An 18,667-nucleotide genomic window follows, 5' to 3' on the forward strand; every position below is an offset into this window, starting at 1 on the left:
AATCTACATTCATTAATTTCTCCTGCAGAATATATGCACCTGCCTGTTCTTTCTTTGGGATCCCAATATGAAGTAAAGCTATTATGCAGGTAAACAAAGGAGATAAAGGATGACCTTTAACTTTGACACAATAGTCTATAGTATTTGTGATTTACCATCTGTTATAACTGATCACTTTTAATAATGATATACTAGATAAGAAGCTGAAAGAGATGGAGATGAGATGGAGAAAGAGGAGAGGATTGGAGCGGGGTGGGAATGCCCTTCTAGCAACACGTATGCTTGCCTGGGCAGGATGATGTGTGTGGTTACACGTCAGGCCTCACTCTGACACCTGAAAACTTGGTAAACAGCTGATTCCACAAGTGGCTTCACTGAAATGGTGTTTGAAGAAGAAGGAATTAGCTCTTGTTGGTCCCTTTTTCAGAACTGGTAATTCCTTTCACCTGCACAGCCTCTGCAGACTTGAAGCAAACCCCGGGCACGCAGGATTGCTAGTGAAGCCCACAAGTAACAACAGTGGTAGCTAACGCTAGCATTCTTGCCAGCTTTAGTGTGGGGTCGGGCTCCTTGCCATGAAGTGGACTGACTGTATGGGCGTAGGGAGGAAAAAGGGTCGAGTAACAGTGTGAGCTCTTTGCAAGATGATTTATGTTTTCTAATGTTTCAAAAAAACATAATCCCAGTTGTTCGTTCTCACCATTGGGTGACAAAATGGTATACCTTAGCTGATATAATGGTGGAAAATATAAATAGCTTTCTAGCAAGCGGGCTTCATTAATATGTATTGGAAATCTAAAATGGTATTCAGCTATGAGGGGGAAAAGTACAGAATTGCTTTGGATTATAATAATTTCAGCAAAGCATCTAATTTATATATTAAGCTTGCTTAATGGACTTATATTGCTTTGCTCTTTGATCTGAAGAAAAAGGTGGTGAATAATTTATCAAAAAAAACCCCTCCCCTTGCACAGCCCACACGTCACAATCTGCCCTATAATTTACATTTTTTAAGACATGCCGTTTCCAGGCAGGAGAACTGATTCCTAAAGATTTCTTCTAATATTACAAATGTATTTTCACGAGGTACACTCTAGGGAAAAAAATAATAATGAAGGAATGCAATTCTGCAGACAAACGTTTCAGCTGTATGCCTTCTTCACTAAAGACAGTCATTTCAACTAAATGCCAAAAGGCATTTAGCTGTAGCATTTGTCCGTGGAATAGGGTTGGGTTTAGGTTTCCCTTCTGATTTACAATCGAGTGTTTATTGGGTTTACTGCACTGTAGCATGTTTTGTTAACCTCTAAAATAACACAACAAGCTTGCACGTTAATCATAAGGGTGATATCTGTCACGGTAAACTGTGTTGGCGTGGGGCTTCTGTGCCCTGCCAGGCTTTGTGGAAAGGATGCTGGCACAGGACAGATGTGCTGGCAGCTTTGGGCTGGGGCCTGGGTAGCCTGTGTACAGCTTCTGGCTCCTGCAATGCTTTCTTGTGAGATGCGTGATCTATTTCTCTGTGTCTTATTTTTCAACCAGAATAAGGGGGAATAACTGTGTCATGTCAGCTCAGACTAGCTGGGTGAGCTGCCATAGAGTCACGTGCCTAAAGAGGATTTAGGTCAGTGTGGTGGTGTTTAAAGCCTAGTTATTGGGAACTCCGTGCCTGGAGTTCCTCATCTGGTTCACGTCTACCTATTGTGGTCATTTCTCAGTAATCCCTACTTCTGGTCACATACATAATGATCGAGAAGCCAACGAGGAGAGGTGCTGTGCTGGACCTTGTTCTCACCAGCAGGGAGGGGCTGGTGCAGAATGTGAAGCTCAAGGGCAGCCTTGGCTGCAGTGGCCATGAAATGGTGGAGTTCAGGATCCTTTGGGCAGTGAGGAGGGCACACAGCAAGCTGACTACTCTGGACCTCAGGAGAGCAGACTTCAGCCTCTTCAGGCATCTGCTTGGTGGAGTACCATGGGATAAAGCCCTGGAGAGACGAGGGGCCCAAGAAAGCTGGTTAATACTCAGGGGTCACCTCCTCCAAGCTCAGGAGCGATGCATCCCAGCAAAGAGGGTCAGGCAAAACCACCCAGAGGCTGCATGGGTGAACAAGGAGCTCCTGAACAAACTCAAACACAAGAAGGAAGCTTACAGAGGGTGGAAGCAAGGACAAGTGACCCGGGAGGAATACAGAGAAATTGTCCCAGCAGCTGGGGATCAGGTTAGGAAGGCTAAAGCCCTGACAGAATTAAATCTGGCCAGGGACATCAAGGGCAACCAGAAAAGCTCCTATAGGTACACTGGTGATAAAAGGAAGACTAGGAATAATGTGGGCCCTTTCTGCAAGGAAACAGGAGACCAGGTTGCCTGGGACATGGAGAAGGCTGGGGCACTCGAAGACTTTATTGCCTCAGTCTTCACCAGAAGGTGGTCCAGCCACACCGTCCAAGTCACAGAAGGCAAAGGCAGAGACTGGGAGAATGAAGAACTGCCCACTGTAGGAGAAGGTCAGGTCTGAGACCATCTAAGGAACCCGAAGGTGCACAGCTCCATGGGACCTGATGAGATGCATCTGCAGATCCTGAGGGAACTGGCAGATGAAGTGGCTAAGCCACTATCCATCATATTTGAGACGTCATGGCAGTCCAGTAAAGCTCCCACAGACTGGAAAAAAGGAAACATAACCCCTATTTTTACAAAGGGAAAAAAAGAAAAGTCAGGGAACTACAGCCTGGTCAGTATCACCTCTCTGCCCAGCAAGATCATGGAGCAGATCCTCCTGGAAACTACACTAAGGCACATGGAAGAGAGGGAGGGGATTTGTAACAGCCAACACAGCTTCACTAAGGGCAAATTGTGCCTGACAAACTTGGTGGCCTTCTACAATGGGGTTACACTGCTGGTGGATGAGGGAAGAACAGCTGACGTCATCTGCCTGGACTTGTGCAAAGCATTGGACACTGTCCTGCACAACATCCTTGTCTTTAACTGGAGAGACATGGATCTGATGGATGGACCACTCAGTGGATAAGGAACGGGCTGGATGGTCCCGCTCAAAGAGTTGCAGCCAACGGCTCGATGTCCAAGTGGAGACCAGTGATGAGTGGCGTTCCTCAGGGGTCAGTGCTGGGACCAGCTCTGTTTAACATCTTTGTCGGCAACGTGGACACTGGGATCGAGTGCACCCTCAGCAAGTTTGCCGATGACACCAAGCTGTGTGGTGCGGTCAACATGCTGGAGGGAAGGGATGCCATCCAGAGGGACCGTGACAGTCTTGAAAGGTGGGCCCGTGCAAACCTCATGAAGTTCAACAAGGTGAAGTGTAAGGTCCTGCACGTGGGTCGGGCCAATCCCAAGCACAAATACAGGCTGGGTAGAGAACGGATTGAGAGCAGCCCTGAGGAAAAAGACTCGGGGGTGTTGGTTGATGAGAAGCTCAGCGTGACGCGGCAATGTGCGCTCGCAGTCCAGAAAGCCAACCACATCCTGGGCCACGTCAAAAGAAGCGTGAGCAGCAGCTCGAGGGAGAAGATTGTCCCCCTCCACTCCATTCTTGTGAGACCCTGCGTGCAGTACTGCATGCAGCTCTGGGTCCACCACGATAAGGAGGACATGGACCTGTTGGAACGAGTCCAGAGGAGGCCACAACGATGATCAGGGGCTGGAGCCCCTCTGCTGTGGGGAGAGGCTGAGAGCGGTTCAGCCTGGAGAAGAGAAGGCTCCAGGGAGACCTTAGAGCACCTGTCAGTACCTATGAGGGGCTGCAGGAAAGGTGGAGAGGGACTTTTTACAAGGGCAGGTAGTGATAGGGCAAGGGGGAATGGCTTTAAACTGAAAGGTTCAGATCAGATCTGAGGAAGAAATCCTTCACTCTGAGAGTGGTGAGGCATGGAGCAAGTTGGCCAGAGCAGCTGTGGGTGCCCCATCCCTGGCAGTGTTCAAGGTCAGGTTGGATGGGGCTTTGAGCAACCTGGTCTAGTGGAAGGTGTCCTTCCAACCTGAACCATTCTGTGATAGGTAACAGCAGTGTTGGTAATCACAGCTCTGTCATGACTCTTGACACATCTCCCATTCACATTTCCCCCCCTCAATGTGTCCAAAGCAACGAGTTGTCAAACGTTTACTATGGCTGTGTGCAGGGTTTATTCATATTTAAATAAAGCCATTATCCTGGCCTTGAGTTTCAATAGTTTTCTGCTCTTCCTCTTGAGTATTTCTCTCAGTAGTGCCATCTAATCAGCTTTAGGTTTTAATTAAACAGCTGTCATTTGCTTCCTAGTTCTGTTGCAACCTGATGTTGTATTAAATTTTAATTTAGCCTAGGCTGGATACGAAGTAGATTCCTTCAGACAACAAAGAAATGCTATTAGCAGGTTACAGTTGTAATTAAGAAGAGCTCTGCTGAAGTACTAATGCATTCAGGTACAGAGAAGGAGCTGGAGATAAAAACACACATTATTATTATTCAGGGATAGAGCCTGCAATATGAATGTGCAGCTTCCACCCAGGCTGCTTGAATTGAAGGTTTTGGTCAAGATCTGGCAGCTGAAACCCTCAAGAAAAGAAATAGGAAAGGATTCCTAGTTTTTCACCTGGGACCTTGCAGTGACAGCAGTTGGAGATCTGTGTTGATGGTCCCTGGATGTTGATCCAGATGTTTTGTTGATGCTGTGCCACATGGGAAGACTTGCCTATGTAAATCAACATTATTACTCCTCTCTCTACGTTTCAGATGCTGTTAGTAATAACCAGCACAGGTATCTTAAATTCAGTAACACTTTTTTTTTTTGTAGCAAACCTTACCATGGAAATACAAAACAAGCCTTACAGAATTCAGATGAAATGCTATTACTTGTTGAGGATGCACGAAAAAAAAAAAAAAAAAGCACCTGTTTACAAATCTAATGTACAGTCAATTAGTTCAGTTCTGCCTTCATATTTCTTCCTCAGAGGAGATATATTTTTTTCAGTCTATAAATAGCTGGCTTTAAAAAAGGTCTTTACACAGCCTATTATATTTGTGTAACACTCGATCCTGGCATCAGGCATCTGAAATATTGATTTATACAGTAGAATTGCTTACCAGTGAAGTGTAGTTTTTGTGAAGCAGCACCAGCTAATTAGCATGGCGGGTACCTGTATGTGCTGGGAAGGAGGGAAGCTTCAGGACAATGCTTTCATCAAGCGTAGAATGAGCATATTTCAGAGCACCCACAAACAGAGGGTTCACAAGGTATCGTGTCTAAGACCTTTTTCTCTCATGCTCATCTTCACAGGGAGTTTACAAGAGGGATGCAAATTTCTATAAACTTTGCATTATCCTTCAGAGCATCCAAGTCTGACTTCAGCTTGGTAGCTAAGCTGCACTTAGAGTTAAAAGGAGGCTAGAGGTTTTGTTTATCCTTTGTCACACATGAAGGTCAACACGAGTGTGATACAACCAACAGCACAAAAACGAAGGAGAAGTTAGTTCAGGCCTATTGAGAACCTGGTTCCAAGTCCACTGAAGTCAAAAGAAACCTTTAATCTACGTCGTGGTAGGGCTTTGGATCAGACTGTAATTGCATATAAGTGGCGCCTGCCGCTGACATATAGGAGCTACATAGGTGTGCCACCAGAGAGTGGGTTTGGAAGTGCAGTTAGATGTGTTTGTTGTTTGTGACCTTGGCAAAAATGCTGTTTCCCCTGAAGAAGACGGTCTTGCTGAAGAATGGCTTAGAAATAGCACATTGACAGACTGCTGCTTGGGAGTGCTTTGGCACAGGACCACCGTGTCTGCATCATATATCTAATGTATGCTTATACTGGTTTAGGATTTATGGGATATGGGCTGTTGGTTTGGTGAAATCTACCTACCTCTTCTCTTACATACTTTTGGTTGAAGCACCCTAAGTTTCTCTTTGTCTGTCTTATACAACTTCTTTCCACTTGAGGTGCATCTAATTGTTTTCTTTCACCTGGCAGTACTTTTTCTTCTTAGTTTTGTTCCAACCCCAGTCTTTGTAAAGGTTTTACAATTGTTCTTTAACACTTCCACTTTTGTCACATGCTTCTTTCTTTGCCAGTGTCCCTCCTTCATGGATGGCAGCTGGTTATAAATTCAACATAAACAAAAACTAGACAGTCATTTACTGTGTAAAACATCTGGTTTGTGCCTCGCAGAGAACAAAACAAAGAGAGTATATTTATTTCATGAGGTATTATTCAGAAAAGCATCTCTATTCAGGACAACACTCAAATGCTTAAATCACACTGAAGTCTAAGTGTCAAGTTGAGCACGTACTTTTAGTGCTGTTCTGAACAGAAATGGACTTGAGTACATGTTTAAATGCTTTTCTGGAACATGACTGCCCATAAAGCTCTAGTAGACTATATTAGTTAGCTGGCACTAGTGGTATTAGTACTTCAACTCATTTAATTCAGGGTGCTTTTTGTAGAAGTTTCCGAATATTGATTAATAATACATCTTAGTTGCAACTATTTATTGGTCTTCTCCAGCTGTCCTTAGGTTGTGGTCAATGCCCATTATTTTCTATCAATCTAGCTAGCAGACAGAAGCAAATGATAGTGAATATATCTCCCTATGCAAGCTGCCATCAGATTTTTCGCTAAAATCTATTTCTTCTTCCACCAGTTCTAATAATGGAATTTAAAGTTAGATTAGTTTGAAGCAACTTTTTTTTTTTTTTTCCCCCTGACTGGCAAGCAATTAGTTTTATGGAAGTTGAAAAATGAAAAGTGGATTGATTCAAAGCAGTATTTCCTATCGCAGGCTTTCCGAGAAGGCCCAGCTGAACCTCTGTGAAAGCACAGATCATTCTTGCCCCGCATGTGTCAGGTTTTGGTCCTGCAGTAAGTGCTGCTTAAGCAGCAACAAGCTGCTCTGCAGGCCTTGAGACGCTGCTCCCCTCCAGCCAGCATACCTGCTTACGCAAGGCAGGGACCTCTGTAGCAACTCATTTGGAGTAATTAATCAAACTGTAGCCATACTGAGACACTGTGTTAATGGAGTCATTAGAGCGCCAGCTCTGTGAATTCATTAGGATTAGAGATAAATGTGGTAAAGCATCCCTAGGTGGGATTTTGATGGGGAAATATTAAAAATAATTGTATATGGATGGTATTATGTAGTTTGTAATACCCCACCTCGTGCACCGTTTTTCTTATCGTGTATTTATGATAAGAAAATTATGGGCCCAAAAAGGGGAAATGGCCAACTCGCAACACTGTTAGCTGGAACAGTAAGGAAGAAATGCAGTTATTTGGATGCTTGATAATCATCTCCCAAATCACTGGCATGATTTGGGGTGCTGGGGTGGGAGGAGCCCCAGGCACCAGAGGGTTGTACCCGAGTAGCACTGTGGTTCTGCCAAGAGGCAGACATGCCTTGGTGCCACACTTGTTTCAGATTCCATTGCCACAGCAGCCAAGCGTGTAAGTGGGCTTAGAAAGTCATTAAACTATTGACTGCAGGGAGAGAGCGGGGTGGGTGTGAAGAAGGGTTGCTCCTGTTCCTCAGACCGACCCCCGTGGCATTCTCATGGTTCTGTGCTTCTCTAACACCCGTCCTTTGTCTGTGTGTGCATCCAGGACACGGAAGTCCTTAACACGGCCATTCTGACGGGCAAAATGGTGTCTGTTCCAGTCAAGGTTGTTGCTGTGCAGGAGGATGGGTCCGTGGTCGATGTTTCAGACTCCACAGAGTGCAAATCAGCTGATGAAGATGTCATAAAGGTAAGGCACCCCTATGAGGTGGAGAACAGAGTTTTCACCCTTTTCTCCTCCACCACCACCATACAGGGACCTAGCCCGTATTCAGGATTTTACATCAACCAGTTGTTTCACAGTCATGGCTGTTTCTGTGGTGGCAGGTTGTTTGTTTCCACTTTGCAACGAGGAGAGCCGTCTCCAAAGGTTGTGCAGGGTTAGCATGTTTCCATAGTCTGACATGGGGATGTTTGTGCTGGTGTGTTCCACGTGGGAAAGAGGGCCAGGGATGCTGAAAGAGCAGTGCGTGCTGCTCTTACTTTGCTCGCCAGCCAGTGCTGATGAGAAAGAACATGTCTGATACATCCCATCTGGGAAAAGTCAACTCCCCACACAGGGATCTTTGCTGTTGCATGGTTTTTCTGCATTCATTATTTAATAGTAATCAGTATATTGTATCAGTGTACAGCAAGAATTGCTATACGCTTCTGACTGCATCACCTGCTTTCCAGTCACGTATTTCTTATAAGTAAAGACACTGAACTGTACCAAAATCTGGAGGATCATGACAAAGAATAGAAAATAACAACCATATTGCAAAAATTCTTAAATTGAGAGTTGGGAGCTTTTAAACAATGTTGTGTTTTGGGTTCTTTTGAATAATGTGTTCAACTGGTTCTCCCTCCTTGACATTGAGAGGAAAATAGAGTTAATGTGACTTTATGAAGACGTTGACTGCATGACTTCTGACACATCACATGGCTTTCAGCTTTTAGCTCAGTTTTATTTCTAGGCATAAAATAGGTACTTTTGAATATCTTTAATAGGTTTATTTATTTTATTATGTGGTTTGAGGGTGGGGTTTTTTTGTTTGTTTTTGAGTAACTCAGGATTGACTACAATGAATTCTGTATAGGGGTAGGATTTTTTGGTATTATTTATGAGTTTCTTAGGGTAGTCCTATATAGTTTCTTTGTTCAATTCCAGGGAACTGCAGTATTTTACATATAAATGCTATAAAGACACGGTAGTATAGTCATCCTTTTTACACAGTAATCCTGTAACCTGTAGATCATATGATAAACTCTCTCTGTAGCTTTCAAGAAACGAGTTTGTCCCCATATTCTAGCTATTGTGTCATGTGTGAATGTATTCCAGACCTGAGCATTTCTTGAAGTTCTCTTCAGATTGCATTTGACACCCACATCCTATACCTTGTGTACTTTTAACCTGTTACTATAACTTCTTTGTAGGTAAGACTGCAAAGGTCCTAATAGGTGGCTTGTACTTTGTCAGATACATTTTCTTGTTCTTTAGCTGGATAAAGAATTGCACACAGCAAAACTATTTATTTTGAAGATGATATGTGGGAACAAAAAATTCACCTTTTGACAAGTCTGAATAAGGTTGTTACCAATTTCTGGAATAAACTGCATCCTCTAAAACAAAAATTCATTACATTTTAGGTTCAACAGCAAAGAAATTAATTTGCAGTTAAAGAGCTTACAGAGCAACTGTACATTTTATAGATATTTCCTCTTTCTGTGACCTATAGGTAGGTGAAAGATAACATCCATTTGATCCTAGGTAGCTATAGGAAAGGCAAGATGGGTTTGGGCAAAAGCCTTAGTAAGGCAAGATCTGATTACTTCCAAATTTTTTTCATTAAGATTTATCTTCATTTAACATGAAGGCAAATAACTCATAAGTAAGGTTCAAATCACTGGGCAGAGGCATGTGTGCCATTGTATCCCCCGGGAAGTTCATAGCTTGGGGCTTAGTTATACAATAACAATGCCTAGCACTTTTCAGACCTCAAAGCGTTTTGCTAAGGACATCAGTGTAATACTCCCTTTTCATGGAAGTGACTGTTCCAATGTTTAGCCTCAGCCAGTGACGGAATAGGTCCCTTGAGTCTGTACCCTGTGCTCTAGCTTATATATCTTCCCTTAGGTATCAGATGAGGAAAGAAAAAAATCACATTTTCTTTTTCTGGAAACCAGATTTCCTTGAAAGTCCTTACCAGAAGGAACACAAATAAGAATCTTTGTTTATGACTAACTTAATTGTCAGAGGAACAGACTATTTTGATAAATTTTGCTATTCTTTTTTTGCTGTGTATATACAGCTGTTATCTGATTAGTGGCTATTATTTATTAGTTGATAGATATGAACAATGAATTGTTCATATTATAAACTAAACTCAAGCACGAAATAATATATATTCAGCATATTGCTGAGACTGTCTTTTCTTTGCACTTCAGAAAACCAGATCCAGATCTAAAAGATGGTACATGCGGACTTTTGTTTCTATTAATAGAGCTTATAGTATTTCCAGGACTTGCTGTAGTTAGAGAGTGCTGGACTGGACGAGACAGGAAAAGGTCAGGAAAAAGAGTCCCATTCCTCTTCACTAATAAAATTAGTATCTGCAGACATTAGGGAGATGTTGCATTTCAAAACACTGCCTGTTTAAAGCCCATTTAATTCAATCAGCAGTTGTTCATATGGATCTACTGTCAAAGCTGGACATGAAGTTATTCTGGTTCCCAAATTTAAAAGGTCCACTGAAGCTGGCAACTAAATAAGGCTTGACATGACCTCTGTGAGCAGAGACAAGATTTCCAGTTGCAGTTGTGGATTTATACACTTCAAGAAAGCAAAGCTTTTGCCCTTTGACCATCTTCCTTTTTTGCTTTTTCAAAACAGGTTGTATATCTAGGTGGAATTAGATCTGCTCCAAAGCACCTTGAAGCTGACGAGTGTCCTCCCATTGCTTTCAGTGATCTGGATAGAGCAGACCAAAAAACAGGCCAAAACTCTCCACAGGGTTTATAAGATTTACACTGTAATTCCCCCTTTTTTTAGTAGTGACTAAGCTGGTATAAACCAGGTCTTAATTCGAATGCTCTGTGAAATTATTTGGGTATCAAATAATTGACAGAAGAGAATGCCTCTGGGACTCATTCCCAGACCTGGTAACCAACTCTCTAATATATTGACTTAATGAACAAAACCAAGAGGTCTGCATATGGCCTTCACTAAGTTCATATTGCCTCATCCTGGTGATATAAAATGGGACTAATGTTATTTTTGTGAAAATTGCAGCATACATATAATGGATTTCAGTCACAAATTACTGAGAGGTGCTCTCAGACTGAATGCTGTTTAGGCATAATTTTTTAGCTGGAAATATATGTATTGGTTGCAAGATTGAATCCATAACGATTAATTAGCTGAGTTAAAATTTAGTACAGGGTTTATGCGCCTATATTTTTTCAGCAAAATGCATATTCCCTTTACAAGCCCCTTTGGTAAAGTCAATATTGACTTTGCTTCCAAGTTTGTGTTGCCTTTTCTATACAGGTTGTACTGCTAAACCCTCTAATATGAATTGTCAGGCATTTTGGATGTAATTGCTTGATCTTAAGCTTCTTTTCACTGTTAATTCTGCCTTTATTGTTTCTTTGTAATTGGAGAGATATTCATATTCTTTTGGGGATAACAGAGGGTGTTGCATTCTTAACCTTTTATTTCTGTTTAATAGCTAATGATTTAATAGACAATTAAAGAGACAATTCTTTGATCACTGCTGTAACACCATTATTTTTAATTAAGACACAATGAAATAAAGCTATTTTAAATAAAAACAGACTTTGGCCCTATCATGTATTTATACAAGATGTGCTTCTCTGGGCCACTGCCTAGGTATCACATTGATAAAAATACTACTCAGAGATGGTCAAATAGATAGATGATATACAAATGATTTATTTGTAGGCAGGAGATGTGAGTCTTTCCTATTCTAAGCCATATATTCCCTTAGCCTAACAGTTTAATAGCTTCTCAGCAAGAAAATATTTAGTCCATATTTTTAAAAGCCTACCTAATTAGTAGTAAATACAATTAAACACGCCTAGTACTTCCTGACCTTGCATTTTCCGACCTTAGGATGACTTGATCCTCAAAGGAATCTCACGGATAAACTTGCTCAGTTCAGCTACAATCCCTGGTCCCTACAATTGCCGATCCCTACAGCTGGACATAGGTTGTGGTACTGGCCAACCATTTTAACCTGAACTGGCTTCCCTCTGAAATATTTCGATGCAAACATTACTGTAAGTCAGTGAAACTCTTATACTTACTCCGTTATTGAAAAGGAATATTTAATGCTGTTGGCATTTGAGGGAAGAGATTGGCTTTATGATTAAGGCACTGAAATTCTTCTCAGCATTAATTTCCATAACTCTTGCTGATTTCCTGTGTGACTGGGTAAATCACTCATTCCCCTTGGAATCTCACTTCTTATCTGCAAACAAGGCAGAGAAATGCATCCCTTTCCCAGCCTCAGCCTGCCTTATGTAGTTTCTGAAGCTGCTGCTGACTCTGAATGGACAAAATCCTTGTCTCCACTGGAGTCTCATTAACTTCAGCAGTCTTCTGCCATGGACTCACTTGAAGGACTTCTCTCTCAGTGTCTCCCAGTGTCCTGCTTTGCCTGCAATCCACAGCTAAATAGTGCTGTGAAACGGAAAAGAAAGAAGTAGCAGAAACTTGATAGATTTTATGCATAAATGATTAGCTACTCTGGTGATAGGCAATACACTGAGAGATAAAGGAGCTGTAGGCATGGTGGTATGAACCTTTCTGTATGTATACTGAACCATGGGGCCTCAGTCTTCACAAGTGGGAAAAAAAGCCTTGAAGAAAAAGATGAAAGAAGTTGTACCATGGCAAGGACCTCCTTTGCCCGTCCATCCTGCCAGCTGAAGTTTTGCTGGCCTGTTACAGTGGGTTTTATCTGCTCCCCAGTGCCCTTCGAGCCATTTTCCTTAGAGGGAAGTAAAGAGCTAGACCAACATCAGTGATGGAGGGAACACCTGGAGATGGTTTATTACAAAGGGAAGTCCAACCTGACGAGCTTTGGCACAGTCAATCTTTACAGCTGCTTAGAAGCAGCAAGCAGCGTCCATGCACTCCTTTTTCCTCCCTGTAAAAGTGCCTTTAAAAGCCTGAACTGCAGTAATTTCACATGAAGGAAAATTCTGAAAACGTAGTTACATGGTAGTCATAAACGTCACCCACAAAGCAGCATCAAGTGAGGAAATTACAACGAGGACAGCTTCTTAGTCCAAATGTTTATCTCAGTAGGGTACAAATGAAAGGGAGACAGCTGCCCAATTAATTCATTCTTAGATTAGTCATATTTTCCTGTCCTTTGCAAGTTACGCAGAAATGACTGATGGTTCAAATTAATCTCTGCAGTAATTCAAATGGCTTCCATGGAGTTATACCATGGACTAATTTAGCCTAAATTTTTTTGCAACAGAAAGGGCCCTTATTTGAACTGAAGAGACTCAGAGAGCCTCATCCTGCCCATTTCTGGCCACATGTAAAGTGCAATAGAACCAGGCTCAATGTGCCCGGGCAGAGGCATACATTAAGATCAATGGTGCTTCAATAATATACAATGAACCCTGTCTGTGAGAGAATGCACTTCTTTTGTTAGCTTGCTAGAGGAAAGCACTTCAATGAATTATTTTTCACCTTTTCATAATTTCCTGTCTAATTATAATGAAAGTAAAATTCAAACCATTCCTACCCCCTACTTTTCTAACACAAACCTTATCTTGAACTCTCCATAATTAATGTTAAAACAATAGAAGACCTAATTTTCCTAGCTGCAGCCAGCTAGGCTTTATCTAATGTGCAGTAAAAATAGGGCAAGAAAGGCAGGGAAGGTAATAGTTGAAATAGATTGAATCTAAGGAAGGTTCTTCCCTTTTCCAGATAAAAAGCAGGTGAGCAACCGAGGACCTTATTCAACAACCCTGGGCACAATGATCTCTAACACCAGCACAGTAACTGCTGCAAGGAACCACAGGGGGAAAAAATACAGGGAAAGGCAGGGATACTGCAGTTCTCCAGTTTAGATGATACTGAATTTTTGGGAACAATTCCTTGCTGCAGACTCACAGCACATTTTAAGGACAATTTACAGAAAGAAGTGCCTGCCTGGAGTTGTTAAATACAACTATTTATGCAGGAGCTCTGAAAACAAAGCCAGAGCTTGTAATTTGCAAGTTCTGCAGCTGCTTCGCCATTAAAGCATGTGATCAAGAATGTAATGTACTTGTACATAAAGTGGCGCTGATGTTATTTCTCCATCTATTATGTTTTTTAGGACCTATCCCTACACTACCTAAGGGCTTCATTTTGTGGTCACTTGCGCAGAAGTTAGCTCACTCCAGGAGTCCAAACTGCTTCTGGAAAATAGTCTCTGCTTGTTTACATGATGGATTTACATTGGTGTCAGTTGGTTTATTACACAATTCATTTTGAATTTGATCTTATTTTTAAGTAATTTTTTTCTTCAGTGCTGCTGAATGGTTGAAGATGGACAGCCCTGGAAACTTAAATGCTCCGTCTTGCCCCAGAACAGGGGCCAGGTCAGGGCTGCAGCAGGCAGCTGTTCAACCCGAAAGCTTTTGAAGTATAAATATTTGACTTGGTGAGTCCATCTCCCTGTCCATGCTGTCCTTTTAATCTCACCTGATTAGTGCCAGTGAGTCAGTATCATCAGCTCCTTAAAATCAGCTGTTAACAACCTCAAGTCATGGTGAGCTTCATCCGTCTTTGGGAGCTGGGAGGTAACAGACTCTGCAGTCCATTACAAAGCTCCTGAAATAATAACTCCCCTGATGCCTGGCAGAGGCGAGAGGTTCGCAGCAGTGAAGCATTCCTTAGCCTGACAGAAGGATTACTTAGGAGGTGAGGGTCCTGCTTGGGACCGAGAAGTTCTGGTTTACCTCTCTGCTCTACTCCAGGTCTGCTTTGTGAAGCTGCTGGCCTGTCTCAGTAGCGCGACGGTGATGATGAGGTTACTCCTGGCCCAGGAGGATTTATTGGCAAACCTGCTGAAGGCTGTTAAATCTTGTCTTTTGTATCTGTAGACAGGTATGCCTAAGTTAGAGTAATAATTAAAACCCATTGATCTGCTTGCAATTTATCAAACTTACAAATTAGAGCTTCTTGTGATTTCTAGTTATTTTGGCCGAAAAACCCCACCCTCTTTGCCCCCATACAAAGTTCATCTTTATGAGTCATAAGAGAGAGACAGGAGAGTATGGCAGATCTCTCTACAAGATGTTGACTGTTGAATTAAAGATTTTGCTTTTTGTTGAAATATCAGACGTTCTGACATTCAGGTCACCAGATTCTGCTAATTAGTTTTCTAGCTAGACTAAGTATGATGAGAAAAGACTAACATAGCCACTTTCTGCATATTAAAGATTTTTCTTAAAAAACACTCATTACACAGCAACAGGTTGAAATCTATATTGTTTTATGACTGTGCCAAGCTAAAACTTTGGGTCTAGAATCATATTTGCACACAAACCAGCTCCATGTATCGCAATAATGATGCCAATGAGGCAATCTCACAAAATCACATATTGAAGAATTAATATTCTGTACACAGTACACGTTGTACACAGTTTATAGCAAAATATATGTGTGTATCTTCCTGAAGCTATTTTTAAACACACACAGTCTTCAAAGCCAGCTTTAGAAAACTGTTTTGTCTGGGAGAGGATATGTTAAGAACAGACCATGCTGACATGTGCAATTACACAGATTTCTTATGGTGTCTTCCAAGGGACCAGCTGCTGCTTCAGAGGAAGACAACGATTCTATGCCTTAGCATTTGGCTGCTCTGAGAGCAGAAATGCAAAGGGCATGGATCCCAGTCCCGGGAAACAATCATTAGCCTGAACCACGATATGCTTAGGATAAACTCTGAATATTTTATGCGAAGTGATCCACAAAGTAAACAACTCAGTCCAGGCTCAACAAAAGTAAATGCAGCAGTAAGTAGCTGTTGTTGGGAGAAAATGACAAACTTCTGGAGGCTTTTTCTCCAAGTTCTGTAGGAAATTAACTCTGCTTTATAAACTTTCATGCAGCTGATGATTTAACTATTTTAACTGTGGATGCGTGAACCTCATGGTTTCTGAGGCTTTTATACCTCTTGAACTATCATTCTGGGTGGGCACATTAATTCAGATTCCCATTGTTATCAAAACCCCTGGGGCCAAAACATGCTCTCAGCTAAAGTCGTGCAGCTGTGTGAGAGGCATTGGAGTGACAGAGGTGTGACAGAGGGCAAATTTGCTCCATGCAAAAGTTAAAACAGCCATTAGCTGTCAGCTGGGGGGTGAGAAGGAATTAGTCTTTTCTGCCCTCTTCACTGATGTGATCGTTGAGACAAGTGGGACTGGGCAGCAAATGATGCTTTTTGGATGGCATAGCTTCCCGTTTTAGGTGAGCAATAGTGGTTTGGGCACCAAAAATGCATGTTAAAATGCACATGCAATGCTGAACCGTTCCAACCCCCCAACAGGCTTTATTTACAGAGAACTTTGTGCTGAGGCAGCTCGTCAGCAATTGGCACGCTCAGCAACCAAACTTTTGTGTTCCTCTGGCTCTGTGGATCACAGTTGGATTTTGAATGCAGCCTGAGTATATGTTATTGTGGTTTGACTTACCCACACCTGTGTTTTATTAACGTGTTCTGAGGTGCATTCCCTCGAGATACATAATTGGAGTTGAGGATGGAGACGATGAGGCTGACACGCCACCATCATTTTGAAGTGCAGTTAATTTATTTGACATAAAAAGCACCTACCATTGACAGTAACCAGCTCCTTTTCTCCTCTGTGGTAGAAGGCATTTTTTTCCTTGCTGTGTTTTTAATTATTAATATTTTTGCATTCTCATCATACGAAATCGGAAATCAGAATGAAAACGGTTTTGATTTCCTTCATAGGGACAGCAACCAGACTGGAAGATAAAGAGGAACTTCAGTCACCTTAGCACTTCTGTTCCAGACAGCTGGTCAACATGTTTATTTTACATTTGGTACAGATGTATTCACAACTGTCTGGCAAAAAGTTGATTTTGTTTAAAAGTATGGCAGTTTAAATTCAAAAGCAAACATATGGTACAAAACCAAGATTCCCTCAGCAAACTGTGAGGTAAGAAAATACTGGCGCATACAATGCCATACATATAAGATACATATAGGTACAGAAATTAATAGGTGCACGGGGGGACATATAAACACGTGGGCAGACATGGTAACCACGGTCAGTACACATGTAAAACAAAGTCTTTGCTTGGACCAGTTTACAGCAGAGTCTAATCCTGCTCTGACATTCTTCTGCATCCTCTACACCCACCTCTTTCTTTGCCATTAAAATAGAGCCTCTGATGGACATTTTGACAAACTTGGTTTTATCCTGTCATTCCACAAACAGCACAGTGAATCCCTCCAGCCCCACTGCTTTAATATACCATGGCCCTGGAGCTACAGAAAGGATTGGCACTGTGCCAGGCTTGGGGGGTGACCGCTGTCTCACCAACAGCCTGAAATGGGGGTGTGACTGCTGGGCACCTGCTCTGCTTTGTAAAACGTGCCCAGAGAAAAGGTCTCCGGCAGTGACTGACAGGTTCGCTGGGTGATGCATCCAGGTGGGAGATGCCCTGAGATCCGGCATTCGTAATTAGCACAGGGGAAGCACGGTGCCAAGAGTGACTGATGCGTCTGGGTGGTTTGGCTCAATGGGAGGCAGGCTTCGTAAACACAACGGGCGCTTCTGGGGGTGAGATGTGCTGCTTTGGTTCATCCACTCAAAACAGAGGGAAGTCAGAGCTGGCAGGTATGCTCTGACCAGCAAATGAGTAACGCTGCAGAGATGGCAGAGTCAGACAGAGCTATGCTAGATATAGGTGTATGTATCCCTGTGTATAAAATCTATGTGACATATATTACAGGTATTATGATGTTCACTCCTGTTCTAGTTTTGCTCCCGTAATAATTGTGCATATAGCCTCGTTTACTGAGTGAGAGCAAGGACTGCTTGTGTGAGAAGCATTGCAGGGTATGACCTTCCAGCACTGTAAAAATGCATGTTAGCAGCATGTAGTCAGCAGCTAACAAACTCTGCAGCTCCTTCAAAGCAAATTCCAGCCTGCTCCTGCTAGAGGGCACCTGTGATGTCCTATGGGCTAAGCAACACAGTTGTGTCCTGAGCTAGCGAATAAAACCTCCCGTAAACATAAGCCTGGATCTGAAATCTGTCATGAGCCAGAGAAAAGAATCTACTGTGATAAACTGGGGAATACTGAGCAGAGATACATGAACTCTTGCAAGTGTCAAAGAAAATGCATGTACACTTCATTGAAGAAGACAGGCATTTATTTGAGTTGCATGGATTATTATCTGTGGAGTGCTGACAATGTACTCAACCCTATATAACCCTATATAAAAGTGGTGTGGACACAGTGCCTACCCTACAGATCTCTCAGCTGAACAAGAGTTACACAGGGCTTGCTACAATATAGACATTCTGGGAGGTAATCCTTTATTGAGTTACTTGTACAAATACCCAGTGCAGCTTAGCAGTGAGGAGGGGAATGACATTACCCAGGGAATGGAGAATGGAGCTTGCCCAGCAGGACTGCCAGCAAGGGGCAGTTCTTTCTTTGAGTTGCATTGTCAGAAATGATAAGTTCCTAGCAGGAAATGCTATCTCCTATTTATATGCTTTATTTATTTGCTCTTTTCCAATCGCTGCTTCTGAGATTACTGTTTGGATTTAATTTGCAACCCCTCTCCAATGGCTCTTGGGTTTTCTTCTGAAAATATAAGAGAAAATCCTTAAGAAACACAGTTCTTCCTTCAATCTTACACTCAACATTACCACTGCAGAGAAAAATTAATGTATGCCCTTCCTTATTGTTTTCCTTCTTAATTCATTTCTTTCCATAGAGGCTCAGCAAGCACCAATTTTCCAAGCGAGTTTTTAATTGCCTGAGCCCAGCATGATTACTCTCTTCCAATCTAGTTGCCATTTGATGCAATTGGTATTTCAGAATGCAATGATTATTTTCTTTTCCCCA

At 42.2% G+C, this 18,667-nt stretch overlaps 1 protein-coding gene across 1 annotated transcript in view; it reads left to right on the plus strand.

Annotated features, from left to right (window-relative positions):
• LOC101924024 (transmembrane protein 132B) overlaps window positions 1–18,667 on the plus strand; it is a 258,517-nt gene that overhangs the window by 202,591 nt on the left and 37,259 nt on the right. The window contains exon 5 of the mRNA XM_055797604.1: window positions 7,589–7,732. Coding sequence (XP_055653579.1) covers window positions 7,589–7,732 — 144 coding nt within the window. The remainder of the gene's footprint in view (window positions 1–7,588; window positions 7,733–18,667) is intronic.

This window comes from Falco peregrinus, chromosome 2, assembly GCF_023634155.1.
Source record: "Falco peregrinus isolate bFalPer1 chromosome 2, bFalPer1.pri, whole genome shotgun sequence".
Classification (NCBI taxonomy): Eukaryota; Metazoa; Chordata; class Aves; order Falconiformes; family Falconidae; genus Falco; species Falco peregrinus.